Here is a 24,991-nt window from a genome sequence, read left to right on the forward strand (position 1 = left end):
TGATATCAGATCAAGGATATTACTCCCTCTGGTTGCTCCTTGAACATGTTGCTGTAGAAAACAATATTCCAATAAATCCACAAAAGTCTTGCTAGCGTGCAAGTGACCAACCCACAAGTTTCAGTCAAAATCTGGAAAGTTAAAATCCCCCATTACAAGACAATCTGATTTACTGGCCCATTATATTTCTCTGCACAACTGTTTATTGTACTCATCAGAGTCATTAGGCCTATAACATACTCCTACTCTCATTTTCCCTTTCCCAGTGTTTATGTTACTCCAAACAGACTCAACGTTGCACTGTCCACCTGTGTGAACTGTGTGCATTTCCTTAGATTTTGTGTTTCTTAACTAACAGCATAACCTCTTCTCCCTTCCTACCCTGTCTATCCTTTCTGTACAAATTGTACTCCCCAAATTCGAATTCTGCTCTGCTTATATCTGTGTGACACCATGTCTCTGATATCCCAACAATATCTGCATTTGATGTCTTTATCAGCACTTCAAATTCATCAATTTTATTTACTATACTTCTAGAATTAGTGTACATGCAAGTATACATGCACTTTTTCTTACTCTTAGTTACCCTAACTCAGCCCATGTATTTACTTTTCCTATGATGACTCCCAGCAGCTCTCGAAGTCCACAGCAACTTGCTCTCTAGGCTGCTGCTCATTACAACAGAAGCAGTGCAAGAATCACTTTCGCCTCTGCCTGCAGCTACCGTTAATCTTTTAATCTGTGAACCCCCCCCAATCTAGCAGTTTTCCGACCCATATAACATTGCCTCGATAGCATCAGCAAATATTCTTGCCCCCTTTCTATTTAAGTGTATCCCATTACTATAGAAGCAGTCTCTCCTTTTAGCACAGACCATGCTGAAAAAAATTCTACACCGTGAGCCTTTCACAATCTCTCTAGGGCCGAACTGATTGACAAGGCTTTCATCATATAATCCCTAAACAGCGAGTAGTTGATTGCTGGAACAAGCTTTCATCTGTTGTTTTGGAAGTTGACAATTTAAACAAATTCAAGGAAGAACTAGACAAAAGTATTGGAGGAAATGAATAAATTAAATGGAAGTTCGTAGTTAATGAATAAATTAAATGGAAGTTCGGAGGAAATGAATAAATTAAATGGAATCTTGCTGCTTTCTTGGATCATTTGCCACTGCTAATGCTAATTCTAAAAACAACAAATGGAAGTTTGTTCCAACAATCAACCACTTGCCGTTTGAAGTCAAATTTCTGCACAACTATTCTGTAACCATCCTTCCTTAATTAAAATTTATGCCCCTTTGTGTATATGGTATTTTGTGTAGCTGGACAGGTATTTTGAACGAACAGAGGGGTGACGTGGAAGTGGGTTTTTTTTTTTTTTTTTGGCTGATGCTGCATAAGCTTGCTTTCTTGCATCAAATTCCTCTACTAATGCTAATGCTAAAATGCTAATATCTGAGCATTTAGAATAATGCCATCAGCAACAAGCATGCTAGTGTGTTCAATCCATTCAAAGCCTTAAACACCTCAATCTTGTGCCCTCGTAAGTGCCTAGCCTCCAGTTGCTGAAATGAAGTCTTTCCTGGATGGAAGAAGACTTCGTTTCCTAAAATGAGGCCTCCAGACCTATATGCAGTACTTAAGATTTGGCTTGACCATTGCTTTTTACAATGGGAAAATCACCTTCTTACTTCTGCTAAGTCCTTTTCATTTTCCACTATCCTGAGTGTGACACCACACAGTTAGTATGTTACTCTGGGATTACTGCTACTAATATGCAGTACTTTGATTTGTCAATGTTAAACTTCAGTTGCCATTTCTCAGCCCATCTGCTTTTTTATAGATCTTATTTCAGTAGTATACCTCGATTACTGTGATTAACCACCCTGCCACCTTTGTATTATCTGCAAACTTATAGATTAAGCCCAATATACCTTCATAAATATGATTAATAAATATGATAATAAATGGGACTCCCCTAATGACATTAGTTCCATTTAACATTTGCTGTTGGGATCATCACCAGTTGGTCTCACTATATAATTTTTAAATTGTGTGAGACTGTTGTAGTCACCTTTACAAAAGCAAAAACACTTCTCTCTATAAAGTTACATCGTCAAGTAAATTCCACATCAATACACTGTGATCACTGTCATCTAGTGGTTCTTTTATCTACAGATTCTTAATGCATGAAGGATCACTGCTGATGATCAGATCAACTATATTACTCTCTCTCTCTCTCTCTCTCTCTCTCTCTCTCTCTTGTTGCCTATCTGACATGCTGCTGCACAAAACAGTCATCTGATAAATCCACAAAATCCTTGCTTTTGTGAGTGACCAACCCACAAGGTGCAGTCAAAAACTGGAAAGTTAAAACCCCCAATTATAAGGCATTTTGATTTACTAGGCTACAACTTCTCTGTATAGTTATTTGTTATAGTTTTCACAGTCATTAGGACTATAACACATTTTTACTCTCATTTTTGATTTCCCAGTGTCACACCAAACTAACTCAAAATTGCACGGGCCACTTATGTCAATTGGATTCCCTGCCTTAGATTTAATATCCTTTTTAACTAAGAGCATAACACCTCCCCCTTTGATTATACATGAAGAGCACCTCTCTAATAAGAAGAATGATTTGCATGTGCTGTGCCCTACTTGCTGTTGAAATGGTTTATGCCATTCCATAAAAGTTGGCCAGGGTGCAGCATTTCACAGCATAGTTATGAAATGCTGCAGCAGATAACACAAAATGAAAATGCTGAGAGACAGATGAAATTTTCAGTTAGAACAACAGGGTTTTTAAAATTTTAAAACTAGGTAGTTTCTGACATATTCCAAAGGAGAATAAAAATAACTATCTGGAAACTTTTCAGAGGAACTGAGTTTTAAAATATATATATCAAAATGTATTTTTATTTGAAAACGTTTTATAACAATATCTTAAAAGTATGACAAGAAAGACAGACTATGGAATTGCTCTCTCAGGTTGAAAAACAGTCACAGTTATCTTGATGTTGCATAAGGAGCAATTCCCTAATAAAAAGAATGATTGTGCCTTATTTGAATGTGGTGCTGCCCTACTAGCTGTTGAAATGAAATGGTATCTCAAAAAAATAATAATAATAAATACTGAAATGGAATTTATACTTCACATAAAAGAAGCACTGTCAATTTGCAATGTTCTTTAGTGTCCGAGGTCAACTCCACCTCTGGAGTTGACCTCGGACACTAAAGAACACATCCGTACATAATAATGACACTAAAGAACACATTCGGACACTAAAGAATACATCCTAGGACACTAAAGAACACATCCGTACATAATGTTATTTAAACTAACAGATGAATAACACTGCGTAGGAATGCAGTCTTTTCCTTTATAAGGAAAAGACTGCATTCGTATAAAATAAGAATACAGACAATCATTTTATAATTTTACCTAAATGCTTTATGAAGTAGGATGATGTAGGATGGGGGCTCAAGCTTTTTACTGCATTCTTTTTAAATGTAAATTATCATATGCATTATATGAAGTTGGGAGTATTATCCTGTCCTTAATGTGTTTTTGCAGCCTGCAAGACTTGAAACTTTTAGCAGACCCTTTCAGCAGTAAATTAGTCACATGTTGGGTAGCTCCTCCACAGTGAATTTTCAACAGTGGCAGGCTCTGTGAAATGTTTTTTTTTTTGTAAAATTTTATACATAAAACAATTTTTTTGGAGATGTCATAATTTTGGAGTCATTAATATTTTAATTAATGACAACAAAGACAATCTATGGCATTGCTCTCTCAGGTTACAAAGCCAACATCAAATTAATTAATTCATTTTAATTAATAAGTCATTATTTTAAAACACATACACACTTTAAAATATTAATGTGTTCTTATTTTTACTTTTATTTCTCAACACTTATGTGAAATTATCAAAACATAAAATCAGAATTAAAAAAAAATATATATATAGTGGAGGAACCTATCATTATTTTTCTGATGCAACAATATCTTCTACATGAATTTATATATTACTTGATCTGGTCCATATAAAATGTGGATCAAATTCTATAGAAATTCTTCAATTTTGGCTTTTATAATTCCAAATCAAACAACTAAAGTCAACAGGTACAGTCTTCTACCATTTTCAAAGCTATTATCTATTTATAAACTGGATAATCAGTTAGAACCAGAGATAAGAGATGACAACAAGCACTAAAAACAGAATTTCAATAGAAGTACTAAAAACAGAATTTCAATACAAGTACTAAAAACAGAATTTCAATACAAGTACTAAAAACAGAATTTCAATACAAGTACTAAAAACAGAATTTCAATACAAGTACTAAAAACAGAATTTCAATACAAGTACTAAAAACAAAATTTCAATACAAGTACTAAAAACAGAATTTCAATACAAGTACTAAAAACAGAATTTCAATATAATCTGCACATTAACAACATATTGTAAGAATCAATTTTCAAAAATGTAGGTATTTATTAATGATATTGAATGAATATATATATATATTATTATTCTTTTGTATTATCATTCTATTGTGGTTTAATCCGTCTTTTGTGCATCGTTAATGCCATTGTTTTTCGCCATGTTGGCCAATTGAACATTATACGTGCCAGTGTATATTCGTTTCCAATAGTTCGATTTTCTTAAATACTGGTGTTTTTTACATATAGGTATTATTGTTAATACAATACTGGTCTTTAAGCTAGCCTTATCTCGGTTATCTTAATTTCCCATGGCCTATACATTTAGGATTTAGAAGCTTATTGCGTATTGCTAAAGAAATTTTCATGATAATTATTGATGAAAAATTTTTTTAATATATCTGTAGCAATATGCAATTATCAATACTATTTTATAATTATATAATATTATTTATAATATTATATAATGTAATACATTTTTGTATTACATCACGTGGACGTCAATCCCCTACTTCATCGGGGGCTTTGAGTGGATTGACAGCCCCCATTTGATGTAATGCATTTTTTACTTACTCGTTTCTGTTTGTATCTATCACAGCTTTTCTATTTTATTTAATTGTAGATTCTAAGGTTCTTTTTAAAATTTTTTTTTTTTGAACTTATGTTTATATTATTCTTCTTAATTGTTGTTAGTTAAATTAGTATTAATTATGAATTAAATTAATTTTTTATAATCTCTACAGCAACTGTGATAGTATACACAAAGCCCAATGGGTTAGTATTTTATATTGCAATACTACTACTTACTTGATGTGTTCAGTGGTGGTCGTAGAGTCGAAAAGGGAATTTACTGCCTTTAATTTGTTTTTATGGATGGCTATTTTTATGGCGCAGTCGCATTAACATTTCACTGTGTGCTGATGGCGCATTGGCTGAAGTCCCCAATTTTCAAGCAAATGCCTATTATGGTGGTTTGTTGTTGGTTCGATGAATTTATGTTAACTTTCTGTGGTTTGTATTAACTAGTGGATTAAATTCCTTTATTTACATGTGTATTTACATTATTTTTACATTTGTTTTATGCCTTACCTCGGACTGTGCCGGTACCCGCTTTTCCAAGGCTTAACAACACGTGTTTGTCCAGAGGCAAAGCTATATACATATACAGCTATATATATATATACATATATATACAGCCTCTTACTATGGGTTTTTGTTGGGGGAGGTTCAATTTTGGCAATAGATTGTAGTGCAGTCAGGCGACGAGCCTCGCCTGAGTGCAATAAACCTTATAACCATGGGGATACTCTTCTGAATAATTACTATTTTATTTTTAGATGGTTTTTGATGAATGTATGTGGGTCTACATGGGTGGTGTTTTCTAATATTTGCGTATATGGCAGTTTTTATGTGATATCTACTGTATTGTTTGGGTATTTTGTTTCTATCCAGTGTTTTGATGAGTTTTTGTATTGCTATATTTCCCATGACTATTTATATTGTCTGTTTGTTTGATTTCTTATGGTATTACCATGTATGTGTTTTGCTATGTTACTTTCCCAGTGTGTGAGTTTTATTGTTTCGAAATTAAAATGGTCTCTTTTATCATAGTGATGTGTATATATTTTGTCTGGGTGGATGGCAATTTCGCTGTCTAAGTAGACAGCTTTTTGGTTGTTGTCCGGATTTGTACATTCAATTTTTAGGTCTGCTGGGTAAGTGTTCTTTGCTACATTTATAAAGTTTTCATGGTTGATCACAAGTACGTCATCTATATATCAGTAGAATTTTATATTGTACGTGATGTTACTTTCATAATAGTGCAGGTAGAGGTTAGCTATGGCGCATGAACTGCTGGAGCCCATAGCTATCCCCCTGATTTGCATATATGTTTTGCCTCCCATTAGAATGTAGTTGCCTTTGACACTGATTTTTGTGAGGTCATTCCAGTATTGTTTTTTGCATTGTAGTATGTTGTGATATTTTTGGTAATATATCTGTAGTACTTCTATTAGGTTGTCGTGTGCTATGCTTGTAAAGAGGTTTTTGAAGTTGTATGTGTTTATACTTTTAATATTATTGTTTTGTTTTTTAAAGTCGTCCAAATATTTTTTGTTGTTGTTGATAATTCTGGTGTTTTTGATTTCTTTGGTGATGTTTTTTAATTTGTCTTCCATGATCTTACTGGTATACTTGATATAGCTGTTTTTGCCTGAAGTAATGAATCTTTTTCCCGTAGGCATCTTGTAATATTTTGGAATCCAGTATATGTAGGGGTATTGCATCCTGTCTATTTTAATTTTAAGTTTTTTATGCATGGCCAAAATTTTTTTGCTGATGCTGTTTGGGTTGGCGACTGTGTACTTGTATGTTTCATTGTCATGCAATTCCTCTTTAATGGCTTCTATGTAGAATCTTTTGCAAATGATACTGAAATTATTGTTTGCTTTGTCGGTTCTAGTGATAACAAATTTGTTTTGTATTTCTTTGATTTTATTGTTGATAGTTTTTAAATTTAAGTGCTTGTTATTTTTATTATGTTTTTGTATTGTTAAGTTTTCCCTGAAACGGTCTAATATGTTTTCAGTATTGGCATTTATCCAACATTGGAATGATTCTATGGGTTCATTGTTTTTGTATGCGGCTTTGAATGCAAATTGTAACAGATCTGTGTATATTGATTTTTTTTATATAATCCTACCTAATTGGGGTGTTGGGTCTGAATTTTGTACCCCTTTTCATTGTTTCTCTTAGTGATGATATTGAGGTCTCCTGTTACTATATGATTGTAATGTGTATTGATGAATTTTTTATATCTACTTTCCTGACAGTGACATGGTTGTTCTCCTTCATTCATTTTATCAATGGTGTTTTTGTAATTGCAGATGGTTAGTCCTATTGGCTTGGTGTATCTGTATCTAATATTTATTTGTGTGTTTTTGATGGGTAGGTAACATTTGTTATTATTAATGATATTGCCTATATTAACTGTGTTGTATAAACAGTTTTGGTATTTTATTATGCAGTACTCTTTTTTAGTGCGTTCATTGAAGTTTATGCCTATTCTGAATTTAATGTCTTCAAGTATATTGTTGAGGTGTATGTTCTGGGTTTTTTGCCTTTGGTATATTTTGCTAAGTGCTCTAAGTTTGCTTATTTTAATAGAGAATAGTGTGTTGTGTATATTTTTGATGTTTATGGGCTGTGATAGATACAAACAGAAACGAGTAAGTAAAAAATGCATTACATCGAATGGGCCGTCAATCCACTCAAAGCCCCCGATGAAGTAGGGGATTGATGTCCACGTGATGTAATACAAAAATGTATAAAAATGTATAAATAATATTATATAGTTATAAAATAGTATTGATAATTGCATATTGCTACAGATATATTAAAAAAATTTTTCATCAATAATTATCATGAAAATTTCTTTAGCAATACGCAATAAGCTTCTAAATCCTAAACGTATAGGCCATGGGAAATTAAGATAACCGAGATAAGGCTAGCTTAAAGACCAGTATTGTATTAACAATAATACCTATATGTAAAAAACACCAGTATTTAAGAAAATTGAACTATTGGAAATGTGTATATATATTATTATTCTTTTGTATTATCATTCTATTGTGGTTTAATTCGTCTTTGTTCATCATTAATGTCATTGTTTTACGCCATGATGGCTAATTAAACATTATCCGTGCCGGTGTTTAAAGACCATAACTGGTCTTTAAGCTAGCCTATTCTCGGTTATCTTAATTTCCTTATCTTAATCGAAATTAAGATAACCTCAATTTTATCGAAATTAAGATAAACTCAGTTTATCTTAATCGAAATTAAGATAACCGAGAATAGGCTAGCTTAAAGACCAGTTATCTTAATTTCCTTATCTTAATCGAAATTAAGATAACCTCAATTTTATCGAAATTAAGATAAACTCAGTTTATCTTAATCGAAATTAAGATAACCGAGAATAGGCTAGCTTAAAGACCAGTAATGTATTAACTATAATACCTATAGGTAAAAAACACCGGCACGGATAATGTTTAATTAGCCATCATGGCGTAAAACAATGACATTAATGATGAACAAAGACGAATTAAACCACAATAGAATGATAATACAAAAGAATAATAATAGGTACTCTGTTCGTACCCATGCATTGCTAAAACAGCTACTGGGACAACAGAAAAAGCTAGAAAGAAATTAAATAAAACTACTATAATAGAATATTAAAAATAAAATACGAATTGAACCATCATAATACAAAAGAATAATAATATATATATATATATATATATAAGGCTTAATGTCTAAGTTTGCAGATGATACAAAGGTTGGTAAGGTGGTAAATGACAGTAATGAATGTATGCTACTGCAATAAGGTCTAAAAAAATTAGGCAGATGGGCTGAAAAATGGCAACTGAAGTTTAAACATTGAAAAATGCAAGATATTTCATATGGTACTATGTGGTACTATGCTCACGATAATGAAAAATGAAAAGAACCTGGGGATAAGTGTGCAGTCAGATATGAAGTTCTTTGAGCAGTGCAGACAGGCTGCCAAGATAGCTCAGGGGTCAATGATGTACAAGAATTCTGCTAGTAGGGATAAGGGGTGATTATTCCACCGTATGAGGCAATGGTCAGGCCACAACCTGCATACAAGTGTGGAGGCCTCATCTTAGGAAGAATATAGAGCTGCTGGAATGGGTATAGAAAAGCGCAGTGAGATTGGTAAGGGGAAAAAAGAGGCACCCTTACCAAGAAAGGGATGATTATTCCACCGTATGAGGCAATGGTCAGGCCATAACCTGCATACAAGTGTGGAGGCCTCATCTTAGGAAGAATATAGAGCTGCTGGAATGGGTATAGAAAAGGGCAGTGAGATTGGTAAGGGGAAAAAAGAGGCACCCTTACCAAGAAAGGCTTCAGTTCTGCAAACTGCACATCTGGAGACTAGGCACCTGCAAAGTGATCCGATTTATGTGTTTAAGGGCTTTGAATGGCTTGAGAAAACTCAGTGCTGATGGGATTCTTCCTCTTGCTCAGACTATGCACATGAGGGGCAAAAATTCAAATTGAAGGATGGTTGCAGAATAGATGTATGGAAGTTTGCCTTCGGCCAATGGGTGATTGATTGCTGGAGCAAGCATCCATCCATTTGCTGTGGAAGAATTAGACAAACTATTGGAGGAGATGGATACATGAAATGGGATTTTTTTTTTGGCTGATACTGTACAAGCTTGCTTTCTTGCATCATTTGCCACTATTACAACTACTACCTGCATCTGCTGCTCAAAGCAGGTAAAAATGTTTTCCTCCACAAGGAGTTTTCCTTGTATTGCTCTAATTGCAAATAAACATCACCAAATGGTTAAAAAGATCAGCCTGCCAATACCAATCTCATCTTTTTGCCGTGCCATTTGTCTGAAAATAGTATAACAGAGCAACTTTTTATTAAGACAAAGTTTATTCTGATGTGAACTAAGCTCATTGCATAAATTTAAGGCTACTTAAGTTTATGCAATGAGTTAAGTTTATACTGCCTTAATTAGTTTATATCTTTTGGGCTGCAAAAAACACATGAAGGACAAGGCGGTCCTTCCAACTTCACATAACTTCAATAAGGTAAAAGCACATTAACTATTTTAAAATTTTGAACATCAAATGACACAAAAGATCCCCAAAATAGGTTGGCAAGCTCAAACAATCTCTTTTTCTCTAATTTAGAATATACTGAAAGCAAGAATATACCTAATTTAAGGACACTTTTCTTGAGGTAAATCTCTCCTAAATCTTCTGATATTCCAAAGAGTTCACTAATAACTGATGTATTACTGGCATAGATAGAAAACTCCAAAGTTGCAGATTGCCCTTCATCAAGATCCACTGCATGAACCTGATTTAAAGTAAAATGATAACAATGCAATTATAATTAATTTTAAACTATTCACTAATAGTGAATTAATATGAATTCAATGAAAAAAATGCAAGCAAAATGTTAATTAGTCCGTATATCTTGAAAATTTGATGCTTTCAAATCATCACACTATACTACGCTAGAATATAAGCTTTTATTTCTCCTTTTTATTTGTATGCTCAAAAAATATAAGCATTCTTCATTTTGATTATTGCAGTAAAAAAATGTTTCTGTTAGTTTAACCTGAACTTGGTATCTGTATTTAGTGGTATTTAATGAAGCTAAAATTATTCTATCTCCATTAATAGGAGACTCTTCAATAATCCATCTACCTTTTACTACTAATAATGATGATAACCTTTCTTTATCAGAGTACTTTCTTATTCTTATCAATGGTAAGGACAAGTGAACAGAAGTAAGTCACAGCACACAGTAGAAAAATTATTACATTTATTTTAAAATACTCTCCAAAGGCAATAATTCTGCTGCTTATAAAATTTTAACAGCTGTAACAGAATTTCTGCACTCTTTATCTAAACACCCAGCTCAAATCTACAACCATAACTTTAGGAAACGGTTGTAGAATCTCCAAATATCTGAATCTGTTGAGGGTCTCAGTCATCACCTTGGCATAATTAAAAAGCTGCTGCAATTCATTCTGATACGTTATACTAATACCTTAATATCCAGCAGAAACACTGAGCCTTTTATACATTCAGAGACATTTTGAGATATCATCTCGAGCACTTTCTTTAGACAAGAGACCACTTGTCTCTTGCAAGCTGCCAACATACAGCCTCCTTCTGGTCACAGAATGTTACTCTTGCTAAAAAAAAAAAAAAAAAAAAAAAACACTTTTAATCACTGGTGCAAATTTGGTCTGATTAGGCAGTGGAGAAGTAAAGTGGTTGCACTAAAAACTTTGATGACATGACGATATCTCTAAAACGTTCAACTTTCAGTGACTAAAAGTTGTAAGTTTTTAGAGACATTGTTGCACTATCAAATAAGGCAAAATGCCATAACACTGCCATGTCAAACTTTGGAATCCACTGAGCATGGAGAAACCAATAATGCAATTTTTGTGTATTGACCCATGATTAATGTGTCTGCCACCTAACTCATCAATGAATACGCACTGATTATTCTTTGCCAAAATAACAAAAACTGCTCAGATGCAAAGATTCATTGTTTTGCATTGTTTGTTCCTGACAAACAATGTATTACATAAATCATATTCACTTTTCTGTGAATCTCAAGTTGTTTGACTCCTGCTTAGGAATTCAATATCACCACACTGCATCCTTGCTAGCACATATGTTATTGAAAAATACATTATCTGTGTGCCAAACAGCAAACTGTTAATAGGATTAAGTTTTCACCACTTAATATCTAATATCAAATTGTGCGTGCATATGTGTGTGTGCATGCAAGCATGCAAGGAATTCTGGAAAACTAATTTAGTTACTGGCTGACTGTCATTCAACTTGCCAATATAATAGCTTCTTTCCTTCACTTTATATAAACTATTTATCATATTAAAGTAAACCTTCACAATTCTTCACAATTCTACAAAATTTGGTGGTAAACTTTAGGAAGTAATCATATAATCAGCCATACATATCACAATTGGAGGATATGACACGTTTATCAGTTTAATATGCAATACTTTCAACAATATATTAATGATGAGATATTAATACCATTCGCAGAAAATTACTGAAGACTTAAATGAGTATAATTTTATAAACTTGAATTTAAAAAAATAAACATGACACTAATAAACAGCTTCCCACATTCTGATCAAAAACAAATTCAATTAAAAGTTGAGCTTACATATATATACTGCAAACTGAAATAATGATAAGTAAAGCAACAGAAGATTTTTAAATAAAAACATTATCAACTAGCTAAACTTTTGAACTCTCTAAACATCTCGTTTCATGTAAAATCACTGGAGACAGAATAATGGGGGAAAAAAGGAAGATACGTAAATGCTAAAGCGTACAATTACTACAATGAAAGGATGATAAGAAGTAAAGTAATAACATATTTTTATACGGAAACATTATGAACTTTCAAAATTTTTGAACTTTATATAACATCAATAGAGATACAATAATGAAAAAAAAAAAAAAAAAAAAAAAAAGAAAGAAAGAAAGAAAGTTAAGCCTAGGCAACCAGATGACCCAATTTTACCAGAATTATGAAATGCCCTGGTGGCCCCAAAAAAGTTCTGGAAATGTTGTTTTGGCCCAGTTTTTATGAAAAACTATCTTTCTAAGTTAAATATGCACAGATAAAATTTATAATATATAATTTTGTTAATTTAACATCAGCAAAAGAAATAGTAACACATATACATAACATTGTCAAGTGCAATGTCCTTGCACTTAACATTGTCAAGTGCAAGGACATTGTAATACAGAATCAATACATTCTCTATTTCCATTTTCCCAGGCACTACTTATCAACATTGTGTTTATGCTCTTTTTCCACTTAAAATAATAACAGCAAGCAGAATTACAACTGAATAATTTATTTTGAAAAAAGGATTTATTCAATCATTTTGCAAAAATTACCTAAATATATTTCTTTTATGAAAATAGATAAGGGTGTCATTTTGTATTATATCCATAACAAAACTTTGTTGTGGGTTTGAAAAAGGCATAAATCATTTACTAATGCTGCTTTTAAAATAAATGCTATTTAGAGTTTCCTGTAATGGTCAACTGTTAAAATAATGAAGACAAAGGATAATATTACATTATTTTATTGCTTTTGTTTATATTCCAGTAATAATAACTAACAGTAATTGTTATTATTACTGATAACATATCCAGAATACATATTACAACTGGGTGGAAATGTTGCTTAACATTTTTAAGAGCCTGCAAGATACTCAATGCATCTATGTATATAAACATATTTTGTTCTGCATTCAGTTCTTAAATTTTCTAAGACTAACTTTAGTGCTATCCATTCCACTGTACATACATTACATCCACCTGCAAGACTTTTTTTGATACTGTTATATTTGAGGAAACTGTTGCTGATACAACATGGGTGTCTGTTTTGGACACATTGGTGTATATTGGCCAGTAATCCGAATAAAGATGGTGATGTAAAGCATGCAATTGTTGGAATACCTGTGAAGATATAGACTCTTTTTTTACCAATCTTGAAAGCAAATGTCACATGAAATTGCACAGGAACTCCACAGAGGGTTAATGTTTTCATAAGATAGCTACAGAAACTGGGCTCAAGTTTATTTGGATTGCATTTCTTTTAGTCTATTTACTTGTGATTGTGTAAATATTCCCATTTAGGTTTAAAGACTACTTTCCAAAGTGTGAGGGTGAACTGGAATGGTATATAACTTATGTCCATGATGCTACATAAGCTCATGCTCTTGCTTTCTTGCATCACATGCCTCCATTACTACTACTATTACTACTGCTACTACATGAGTTAGCCATTCAAGAGGAATAAAGGAAGATTAGGTTAACAGTTACTAGAATAAAACTGTTTTTCCTTAATCTGCTTAAATATGAAATTAGATTGTAAATCTAATTTCTGTAATAGTGTAAGTTTAATTTTTACCTTTTCTAAAGCTAATTCTTAACTTACTTAAACTTAAAAATTAACTTTAACTTATCTTAACTTTTAAATTATCCTAACTTAAAATTAAAATTTTAACTTCAGTAGTAAAGTTTTGGTAACTGCTTATTTACTGTAATGTTTTGTTAATTTAAATTATGTAATATATATTTTGTTACTTTAATTCTTCTTTTACAAATGGTTGCTAAAGATCCAGTTCGTATAATTTGTCCATGACTCAGAGGGAAAGGGCCATACGTGATTCCTGTATAAATCACCAACTTAAACAAACATCTGATGGAAGTTTGTTCTAACAATAAATTACTCTCTCGATGATAGCAACTTTTCATGCATTTATACTGCAACCATGCTGTTTCAAATTAAATTTATCTCCCTTTTTGTGTGTCATCCAGGAAAGAATAATGATGCCATAAGAATTTAGTTTTACTCAATTCATTAAAGCTTTAAACACTTCGATGAAGTCTTTGTAGGTGTCTCATTTCCAGACTTAACTAACAAAACTAGACTCTTTCTTGGTAAGAGTACCTTTTATATGTTGTGACTAATCTTGTTGCTCTTCTTTGCACCCATTACAAAAGATCCACATCTTTTGGAATGCATAATTACCCTTAGGTCTTCTCTGTTCTCCACTAGCGTGAGAATTATTCTTGTATTATGGCTACCCACAATAGTTTGCATTTACCAACTCATTTGCAACTCCTTAGCTCATCTTCTTCATTTCTGTAGTACTTGTTCGGTAGCACCTCTGATTACTGCCATTAACCATCCTGCAAAAAAAAAAAAGCTTGATGTCTTCATCAATATTCTTAATAAATACTGTAAACAGCAAGGGTTGTAGCACTGAATCATGAAGAACTCTGCTAATAACATTAGTTCAAGTAGAGCAGTTCCCATTAATAACCACTCTGTCTTCTGTCACTAAACCATCCTTTTATCCCCCAGCAGTAATTTGCCACTAACAGTGCACTGGTCCAATCTACAGCAGTCTTCCATGCAAGATTACGAGAAAGTGTCCAAAGCTTTACGAATAGCTAAGTATATGATGCCAAAATTATTTTTTGCATCCAGTTCTTTTGTTACTTTGTGAGAATACCTAATCAGCTAAATCAGACAACCTATTTAACCCCAGACTCCAATTTGCTTACTCTTTTGCTGCTTTTTTTAAATATAATTAGATAGAGGCCATAAGTCCCAAGGGCGCCTCCGTAGCCAGGTGGGAAGGAGCAGCAGTGCGTAGCATACGCTTCTTGATTAGACCGGGGTTCGAGCCCGTCACCACCAAATACGGAGGATGCGGAAAGGTCAGGGAATGACCACCGCATATTCCCGGAGCAATATGGCCTTAGTTGCTAATGCTCCTAAAAACCAAATAACAAACAAACAAACATAAGTCCCAGGTGACAGCATCTATCTTCATTAGGTTCAAAAATTTTTCTTCCACTCTTCTCTCAGTCATCACAAAATCATTTAGCTCCCAGTTATAGCTTGGTATACAGGAATACCTCGCATAGCGTGGTTAATTCATGCCAAAAAAATACCGTGCTGATCGAGGTATCATTAGTATGTATTTTAATGTAATGCATTCTAATTAATTCAAATTACATTAATTCTATTTTAATGTAATTTGATTTTATGGGTCAAGTTGCAAAAATATAAAGGTATACCATAAATTGATGCACATGAAGCTTTTGCAAAAACAGAAATTAAAATGATAAAAATGAAAAATACTAGTAAGTACAGCAGCACAAATGATTTTTATTGCAGTATGTACATACCAAAAGAATATAAGTGAAGTATGTACAGTATTTTCATTTTGAAAAATAACTGATCAGCTTAGTTTGCATAGCTTTTTTTCTTCTTTTTATCTGCACACATCTCTTTATAACATCGAATGTCATTTTTCAACGCCTGCCTTACTTTCATACCTCGTTCGATGTTTGGATCTAGAACTCTCAGCCCCATTACATTTCTTCTTTCCACTCATATTTGTGTATAAAGATGTAACGTTTTTCGAAAATAATCTTTAATAAAAATACACAGCGAAAAATATTTGTACAGCTTATGCACAGTGAACGACCTCACCGCTCAGAATCTAGAATGTTTACTAATGTATGAATGCTAGCACTAGCAGAGATCACATATAATGGGAGTTGTGACAACAGTCAGCGTGGCATTGAATCCTTAATGCATTGGCCTACGTGCTGGCATTATAATACATACATACATATCAAATGTATTGGTGCGTAATGCAGTTAATTTTTTTTCAATTTGTAAACGGCACTATAGCAAAACCTGCGCTGTTCAAAACCGTGCTATGCGAGGTATTCCTATACTTTGCCCATCTTGAAAAATTAAGTGCAAATGTAGATGTAAAATGTTTATTCCATTTGTTGGTAACAAGTTCATTACTTATACAGCATGTAATAAGTATTCAATGGATGATCCAGCAGACAATTCAGCAATATGTTCGAGAGGCCACCAGAGGGAGTAATACACTTGATCTGATTATCAGCAGGATTATTCATGCATTAAGAATTTGCAGATAAAGGAACCACTGGGTGACAGTGATCACAATGTACTGATGTGGAAATTACTTAAAGATGTAACTACCATCAAGGCTAAAGGGAAGGGCTTTTGCTTTTATATGGGTGACTACAGTGGTCTCAGACAGTTTTTAAATTCTGTACTGTGGGATCAACCGCTGATGCTACCAACATTGAATTCTAAATGGGAAGTCTTCAGGGACTTAATTTTGGAGGCTACTAGGCTTTTCATTCCAACTAAGAAATACTGTCATGGATGTCAGATGAATTAATGAGGCTTGTGGCAGAGAAGAAGAATGTATGGGATGCATATAAAGTATCAGGTGACACAGAAGCCTAGGGCAAATATAAACTAGTCTGTAATCAAGTCACAAAGGACATTAGGCAGGTGAAGGCAGATTACGAGAAATCTTTGGCAAAGAGTGCAAAGAAAAACAGCAAAGAGTTCTTTACTTATGTAAACTCTAGAAGGAAAGGATTGAATTAGATTGAACCACTTAACATAGATGGGTTGACTATTAGCATTAGCATTAGTAGAGGCATTTGATGCAAGAAAGCAAGCTTATGCAGCATCAGCCAAAAAAGAAAAAAAAAAAAAAAAAAAAAAAATCACTTCCACTTCACCCCTCAGTTCATTGAAAATACCTGTCCAGCTGAGCCTTAAACTTATTTAGGCTATCAACTTCCACGACAAATGATGGAAGTCTGTTCCACCAACCAAACACCAGCTGGCTAAACGCAAATTTCCGCACGTCTATCCTACATCTGTCTTTCCTCAATTTGAATTCATGCCCTCTCAGGTAATTATTCTGAGCAAGAGGAAGAATCCTATCAGCATTGAGCATGCTCAAACCATTCAAGGCTTTATACACCTCTGTCAGTTAACCTCGCTGGTGCCTAGTCTCCAGACACTGTAATTTGCAAAACTTAAGCCTTTCTTCGTAAGAGCACCCCTTTGTTCCATTCACTAATCTTGTTGCCCTTCTCTGTACTCATTTCAGCAGCTCTACATCCTTCTTGAAATGTATACAGTGTGGCCTGACCATTGCCTTATACAAGGGAATAATCACCTCCTTATCCCTGCTAGAAAAATTCCCATATATCATTGACAATACACCATGAGCTACTCTTGCAGCCCATCTGCACTGCTCAGAGAACTTCATATCTGCCTGCACAACCACCCCCAAGTCCCTTTCATTCTCTACCACTGTCAGTGTAGTACCACAGAGTTGATACGTTGCTCTGGGGTTGCTGTTTCCCATGTGTAGTACTTTACATTTGTCAATGTTAAACTTCATTTGCCACCTCTCAGCCCATCTGCTCAACCTTTCCAGATCCTGTTGCTGCAGCAGCAGCAGCAGTGTTCTTGACAACCCTGCCTACCTTTGTATCATCTGCAAACTTCGACATTAAGCTTGATATACCCTCATCAATATCATTTATGAATACAGAAAACAATAATGGACCCAACACTGAGCCCTGAGGAACTCCACTAATAACATTAGTCCACGACGAGCAGTGTCCATTGATTACCACTCTCTGTCTTCTCCCCCTCAGCCACCACTTTATCCACAGCAGCAATTTGCCTCCAATGCCACACTGCTCCAATTTGTGCAGCAGTCTTCCATGAGCAACAGTATCAAAAGCCTTTCTAAGATCCAAGTATATAATATCAAAGTTATTCCCTGCATCCAGTTCCTTTGTGACTGCATCATAGTATCCAATCAAATTGGTCAGGCATGACTTCCCCTTAACAAAACCATGCTTTGTCCGAGCTACAGCTGAAGTCTTGTCTAAATGATCCTGCAGTGCTTCTTTAACTAGTGCCTCCATTAATTTTATTGGAACAGAAGTTAAACTCACAGGTCTATAATTACTTGCATCAACCTTTGATCCTCCTTTGTGAATTGGGGTCACATTTGCACTTCTCCACTCTATGGGTACCTTCCCCTGAGTCCAAAGAAGCTCTCATAATTATGGCTAAGGGTTTGCTTACTTCCTTTGCTGCCTCCTTTAATATAACTGGATAGATCCCATCCACCCCAGGTGCCTTTCTTGTGTTTATCTTTAACAATTTCTCCTCCACTTTACTCTCAGTTATTACAAGATTCTCTAGCTTACTGCTAGAGTTGAATACACCTCTGGCTTTCCCCTCGCTAAATAACTCCTCATGTGTGAATGTCGAAGCAAAATATTCATTTAGTTTGTTAGCTACCTGAGCAGGATCATCAACAGTTGACCCATCGATATCAAGTGGACCAATCTGATTCATCCCCTTCCTTCTAGAGTTTACATAAGTAAAGAACTCTTTGCTGTTTTTCTTTGCATCCCTTGCCAAAGATTTCTCGTAATCTACCTTCGCCTGCCTAACCTCCTTTGTAACTTGGTTACAGATCAACTTGTATCTATCATAGGCTTCTGTGTCATGTGTTAATTTGTATGTATCCCATGCATGTTTCTACTCTGCCATATGCCTCATCAGTTCATCTAACATCCATTTAGGCCTAAACCTTGAACAATATTTCTTAGTTGGTATGTGAATCCTAGTAGCTTCCAAGATAAGTTCTTTGAATGCTTCCCATTTTGCATTTGCTGTTGGTAACATCATCAGTTGGTCCCACTGTATAGAATTTAAATACTGTCTCAGTCCATCGTAGTCGCCTTTACGAAAGCAATAACCCTTCCCTTTTCCCCTGATGGTAGTTACCTCTTTGAGTAAATCCCACTTCAGCACACTGTGATCACTGCCACCTAGTGGTTCATTTATCTGCAGATTCTTAATGCATGAAGAATCACTGCTGATAATCAAATCAAGAGTATTCCTCCCTCTAGTTGCCTCCCGAACATGCTGATGTAGAAAACAATCATCCAATAAATCCACAAAAGCCTTGCTAGTGTGTGAGTGACCAGCCCCCAAATTCCAGTCAATATCTGGGAAATTAAAATCTGCCATTATAAGACTCTCTGATTTACTGGCCCACTCTATTTCCCTGTACAGTTTCTTATTATACTCATCAGAGTCATTAGGCCTATAGCACACTCCTACTCTCAATTTTGATCTCCCAATGCTTATGTCACACCAAACTGACTCGGCACTGCACTGTCCAGCGATGTCCACTGGCTTCACTTCCTTGGATTTTATGTATTTCTTAACTAATAGCATAACCCCTCCTCCCTTCCTATCCAGTCTATACTTTCTGTAGATGTTGTACTCCCCAAATTCCAGTTCTGCATTCCTTATATCTGTGTGACACCACATCTCTGATATCCCAACAATATCTGCCTTTGATGTTTTGAGCAATACCTCAAATTCATCAAATTTATTTACTAAACTCCTAGCATTGGTGTACACGCAAGTATACATGCACCTATTTCTATTCTTAGCTACCCTAACACAACCCATGTGTTTACTTGTACCGCAATGACTCCCAGCAATGACTCCGAAATATCCTGCATCTTGTTTTCCAGGCTTCTGCTCATTCCAATAGAAGCAATGCAAGAATCTCTTTCACCTCTGCCAGTGGCTACTGTTAATTTATTGGTCTTTGTCTGCCCCCAAGCTAGCAGTTTTCCGACCCACTGCCTCGATAGCATCAGCAAATATTCTTGCACCCTTTCTATTTAAGTGTATCCCATCCCTATAGAAGCAATCCCTCCTGTTAACAAGTACAGTCCAGGCTGAAAAAAATTCTACCCCTTGAGCCCTGCACAATCTTTCCAGGGCCGAATTGATCGTCAAGGCTCTCATCATATACTCCCTCCTATCGTGTCCAGGCAGAATTTCAGACACTTTCAAATTCAACCCTATTATCGGTTCAACCCCAAATATCAACCCTATTGATGATCATGCTCAGGTAGCTCACAAACTGAATGAATATTTTGCATCTACATTCACACATCAGGAGTCACTCAATGAGGGAAGTGCCAAAAGTTTATCAAACGCTAATAGGGAGCTAAGTGATTTTGTAATAACTGAGAACAAAGTAGAGGAGAAATTGTTGAAGTTAAACATAAGGAAGGCACCTGGGTTGGATGGGATCCATCCAGTTATATTAAAGGAAGCAGCAAAGGAAGTAAGCAAACCCTTAGCCATAATTTTGAGAGCTTCCTTGGACTCAGGGGAGGTCCCCATGGACTGGAAGTGTGCAAATGTATCACCAATTCCCAAAGGAGGGTTCAAAAGGTGACACAAGTAACTAGAGACCTGTTAATTTAACTTATGTTCGGGTGAAAATAATGAAATCACTGGTTAAAGAAGCATTGTAGGATCATCTAGACAAGACTGCAGTAATAGTTATGACACAGCATGGGTTTGTTAAAGGGAGGTCTTGCCTGACGAATTTGATTGGATACTATGATGTGGTCACAAAGGAACTGAATGCCAAAAATAATTCTGATATCCTATACTTGGATTTCAGGAAAGCTTTTGATACCGTTGCACACAGAAGACTGCTGTACAAATTGGAGAGGTATGGAATTAAGGGTAAGTTGCTGCAATGGATAAAGGGATGGTTGAGTGGGAGACAACAGAGAGTGGTAATCAATGGACACTGCTCTTCATGGACAAATGTTGTCAGTGGATTTCCCCAGGGTTTGGTGTCGAGCCCATTGTTGTTTTGTATATTTATCAATGATATTGATGAAGGTATATCAGATTTAATGTCCAAGTTTGCAGATGATACAAAGGTTGGCAGGGTTGTTAACAACAGTAAAGACAGTATGCTACTCCAACTGGATCTAGAAAAGTTGGAAAAATGGGCTGAGAAGTGGCAACTGAAGTTTAACATTGACAAATGCAAAGAACTGCATGTGGGTAGCAATAACCAAAGAGAAATGTATCAACTCTGTGGTACTATACTCAGAGAAGTGGAAAGTGAAAAAAAACCTGGGGGTAATTGTGCAGTCAAATATGAAGTTCGCTGAGCAGTGCAGACGGGCTGCCAGGGCAGGTCATGGAGTCTTGTCAATGATATATAGGAATTTTGCTAGCAGGGATAGGCATGTGATTATCCCATTATACAAGGCAATGGTCAGGCCACACCTAGAGTACTATGTACAGTTCTGGAGGCCTCATTTTAGGAAGGATGTAGAGTTGCTAGAACGAGTACAAAGAAGGGCAACAAGATTGGTGAGGGGAACAAAAGGGTGCTCTTACCAAGAAAGGCTTTTCTGCAAACTTCAGCGCCTGGAGAGTAGGCACCTGCGAGGTGATCTGAGTGAGATGATAAGGCCTTGAATGGGTTGAGCAAGCTGAATGCTGATGGGATTCTTCCTCTTGCTGAGACTAAGAACCTGAGGGGGCACAGTTTCAAATCGAGGAAAGATAGTTGTAGAATAGATGTGTGGAAATTTGCCTTTAGCCACCGGGTAGTTGATTGGTGGAACAGGCTTTTATCTTTTGTTGTGGAAGCTAATAGCCTAAATAATTTTAAGGCCGAGCTGGATAGGCATTTGGAATGAACGGAGAGGTGAAATGGAAGCATTTTTTTTTTTTTGGGCTGATGCTGCATGAGCTTGCTTTCTTGCATCGTATGCCTCTACTAATGCTAATGCTAATCTAAGCTCAATTTACTTATCTTTTCGTTGTTCCTGATGAAAAGAGTGTACTGATCTAAAACTTGGTACATTACTAGATAAATCTGAGACATTGAAGAAATGGATGATTGTCCTAGATACAAATAAAACTGGGAACTCATCAGGAACTTTAGTATCTAGCAACTTGCAGGTGATGAAGCCTCAATTTAGAGTGCAAATAAAACTCAAATGCATACTGTCTAGTTCAAGAGATTTTAGTTTTACTAAGAGATTCCACTGACAGGGAAATGGATAAAAATTTTTTATAATAAATATAGCTGCACTAGAACCAGGGTTTGAGTATAAGTATGCCCTTGCCTTTATTTTTTCTAGGTATTGACAAAACATACAATAAAATTACTTACATAATTATGAGTTATATGCATTGTAATTATATGCATATGTAAGTAATTTTGGTATATTTTGCCCATATGGCAGTATCATGAAAAAAAAAAAGAAATTAAAGGCCTTCTCATATTCAAATTATTTACACCAAGATATACTGGACCTTGCAGTCCTTTTATTTAATATTTGTAAAATAATCAGAGAAGTTTACCTCAATATAGTACGTGGAACACTTCCATATGATACTCTCCAGAAATTAAAAGTAAAAAATCAAAAAACTTACATTAGATTAAAAAATAATTAAAAATCAATTTAACCCAATAAAACTCAATTTAACACAATTAATAATCAATTTAACGCAATTAAAAATAAGAAAATTAATTAAAAATTGCAAAATGATTTTCCTTCCCAAAGCTGACAATGCTTTCGACCGTATGTCGTGATCACAGGATCACGATGGTATGAAAATTACCGAATTCCTGTGATCACAATATACAGTCTAAAACCGTTGTCAGCTTCAGGAAGGAAAATAGTTTTGTAATTTTTTTGTTAAAATTCTTTTAATTAATTTTCCTATTTTTAATTGCGTTAAATTGATTTTTAATTGAGTTAAATTGAGTTTTATTGGGTTAAATTGATTTTTAATTATTTTTTTAATCTAATGTAAGTTTTTCGATTTTTTCGTTTTAATTTCTGGAGAGTATCATGCGGAAGTGTTCTACGTACTATATTGAGGTAAACTTCTCTGATTATTTTACAAATATTGATATCAATGTAGAACGTATTGATCATTACAGCTCTGGTTCATACTATTTATTTAATATTAAAATCACGGTATATTTGCCAGCAGCAATAACTGATGATTTTACCAAAAGAGTGTCCAATTTTAATGGGGGGGGAGGGGAGGTAAACAGAGCATTATTATTCATGCAGAGCCTAATGATTTTAAATGCACCTTAAACTAATGATTTGTTTGGAACAAACAACACCATGCTGAAAAAATTAAGGGTGAAGTCAGAATATGTGTGAAATTATACCAGCACAAGGTAGAGATTATATAGCATTCTTTTTCATATGCATGTTTAAAGGCTATGAGATTATTCACTACAGGATCTCTTCAGAATATCCCCTTCCAAGCTTTGATTTCTGCTTTTTGGTTACTGTGCATTCTGCATTCCACTGTGTTTTGGGAAATGGTGAAAACTGGGTAGAGGTTTTTGGAATGGCAATTGTAGCTACATGGTCAACATTTTATGTGATGTACATCACTGCATTATTGACAGGCTTCTGACTGACTGCAATGAGGTCAGATGTTGGAAAGCATTCCTGTCAGTCTGATCAATCTTCCACTGGGATAACCTAAAAGGAATATGAGAATCACTTCCATATAAGTTCACCTCCACCTCTCAGGTAAGTGAATGAAAGAAGGGGAACAGATGGAAAGATCAATGGCAGAAAATGTACAGGTTGTCATGTAGTAAAAGCTGTTAGTTCCCATATTTAAAAGAGAGATATCATTGTCAGTATGCATGTGCTCTATGATATCAGCACTATCCCCAACTACTCCCACAGGATAATATGTCTGCTGAAATTCCCTAATAATAAAACTGTGGAAGCAATTGCATTATAAGCTCTAAAGATCTCTATGGGGGGATGTCAGATTGCAAATAAATATTACACACTATTAGTAAAAACCCAACTGCAATTCTGATTGCTACTACCTCTATGTTTGCTGTGAGTATCAAAGGCTGAAATGAAGTCTAGTTATCCACAATTATAGCAACTGTTCCATGAGTGAAAGTATCTTCACTGCTATTCTGATGAATGATAGCAAGGCTACGAACAGTGAGGTCATCATTTTCCTTCAGATATGTCTCCTACAAACAAAAGCAATCTGGTTAATGTTATTGCAGGATGGTCTTGATGTTATCTATATATCACCAAAATTCCATAGCAAGAATTCAGCCATTATTTGGGCGGGTAGGTCCATTGATTGACTTCCAAGTGCTGAGGGTTTATTTTATTAGTCTTGGAATTATTTCTTTTGGAAAGAATAGCTGTTGACTGGTATCAATTCCTTCCTCAGCAAAACATTCCAAGACTGATTTAGCTGGTACCTTCTTCACCTTGACATGCTTTTTTCTTGTGTTATGGGGTAGTACTTCATTTTCCTATTTCCACTGGGTTTTGGTAGAGGGAGTTGGTTTGGTTTTTTTTTTTTTTTTTTTAGGAGCATTAGCAACTAAGGCCATATTGCTCCAGGATATGCAGTGGTCATTCCCTGACCTTTCCACATCCTCCATATTTGGTGGTGACGGGCTCGAACCCCAGTCTAATCAAGAAGCGTGTGCTACTTACTGCTGCTCCTTCCCTCCTGGCTAGGGAGGTGAAGGTAGAGGGAGTTGCAGCAGATATAGTAATGGTGGTTGATTGGTCTTTGTGTGTGGGCTTTTGTTTCTAATACATACTGATATGTATCAGAAACACTAAAAGATATATACAGGATAACCGTTTAAATTTTCAATTATGTGGGGTAACAAAT

At 34.9% G+C, this 24,991-nt stretch overlaps 1 protein-coding gene across 8 annotated transcripts in view; it reads right to left on the reverse strand.

The window, feature by feature from the left end:
- LOC150081977 (fat-like cadherin-related tumor suppressor homolog) overlaps positions 1-24,991 on the reverse strand; it is a 1,021,521-nt gene that overhangs the window by 306,034 nt on the left and 690,496 nt on the right. For all 8 annotated transcript variants that reach the window (XR_016547261.1, XR_016547260.1, XM_090379029.1 and 5 more), the window contains one exon: positions 10,201-10,345. Coding sequence is in view for 6 of the 8 variants with exons in the window: in XM_090379029.1 (XP_090235155.1) it covers positions 10,201-10,345 (145 nt within the window). In the remaining 2 variants the exon portion in view is untranslated. The remainder of the gene's footprint in view (positions 1-10,200; positions 10,346-24,991) is intronic.

Source organism: Mastigoproctus giganteus, chromosome 8 (assembly GCF_048544385.1).
Source record: "Mastigoproctus giganteus isolate SK-2022 chromosome 8, ASM4854438v1, whole genome shotgun sequence".
NCBI lineage: Eukaryota > Metazoa > Arthropoda > Arachnida > Uropygi > Thelyphonidae > Mastigoproctus > Mastigoproctus giganteus.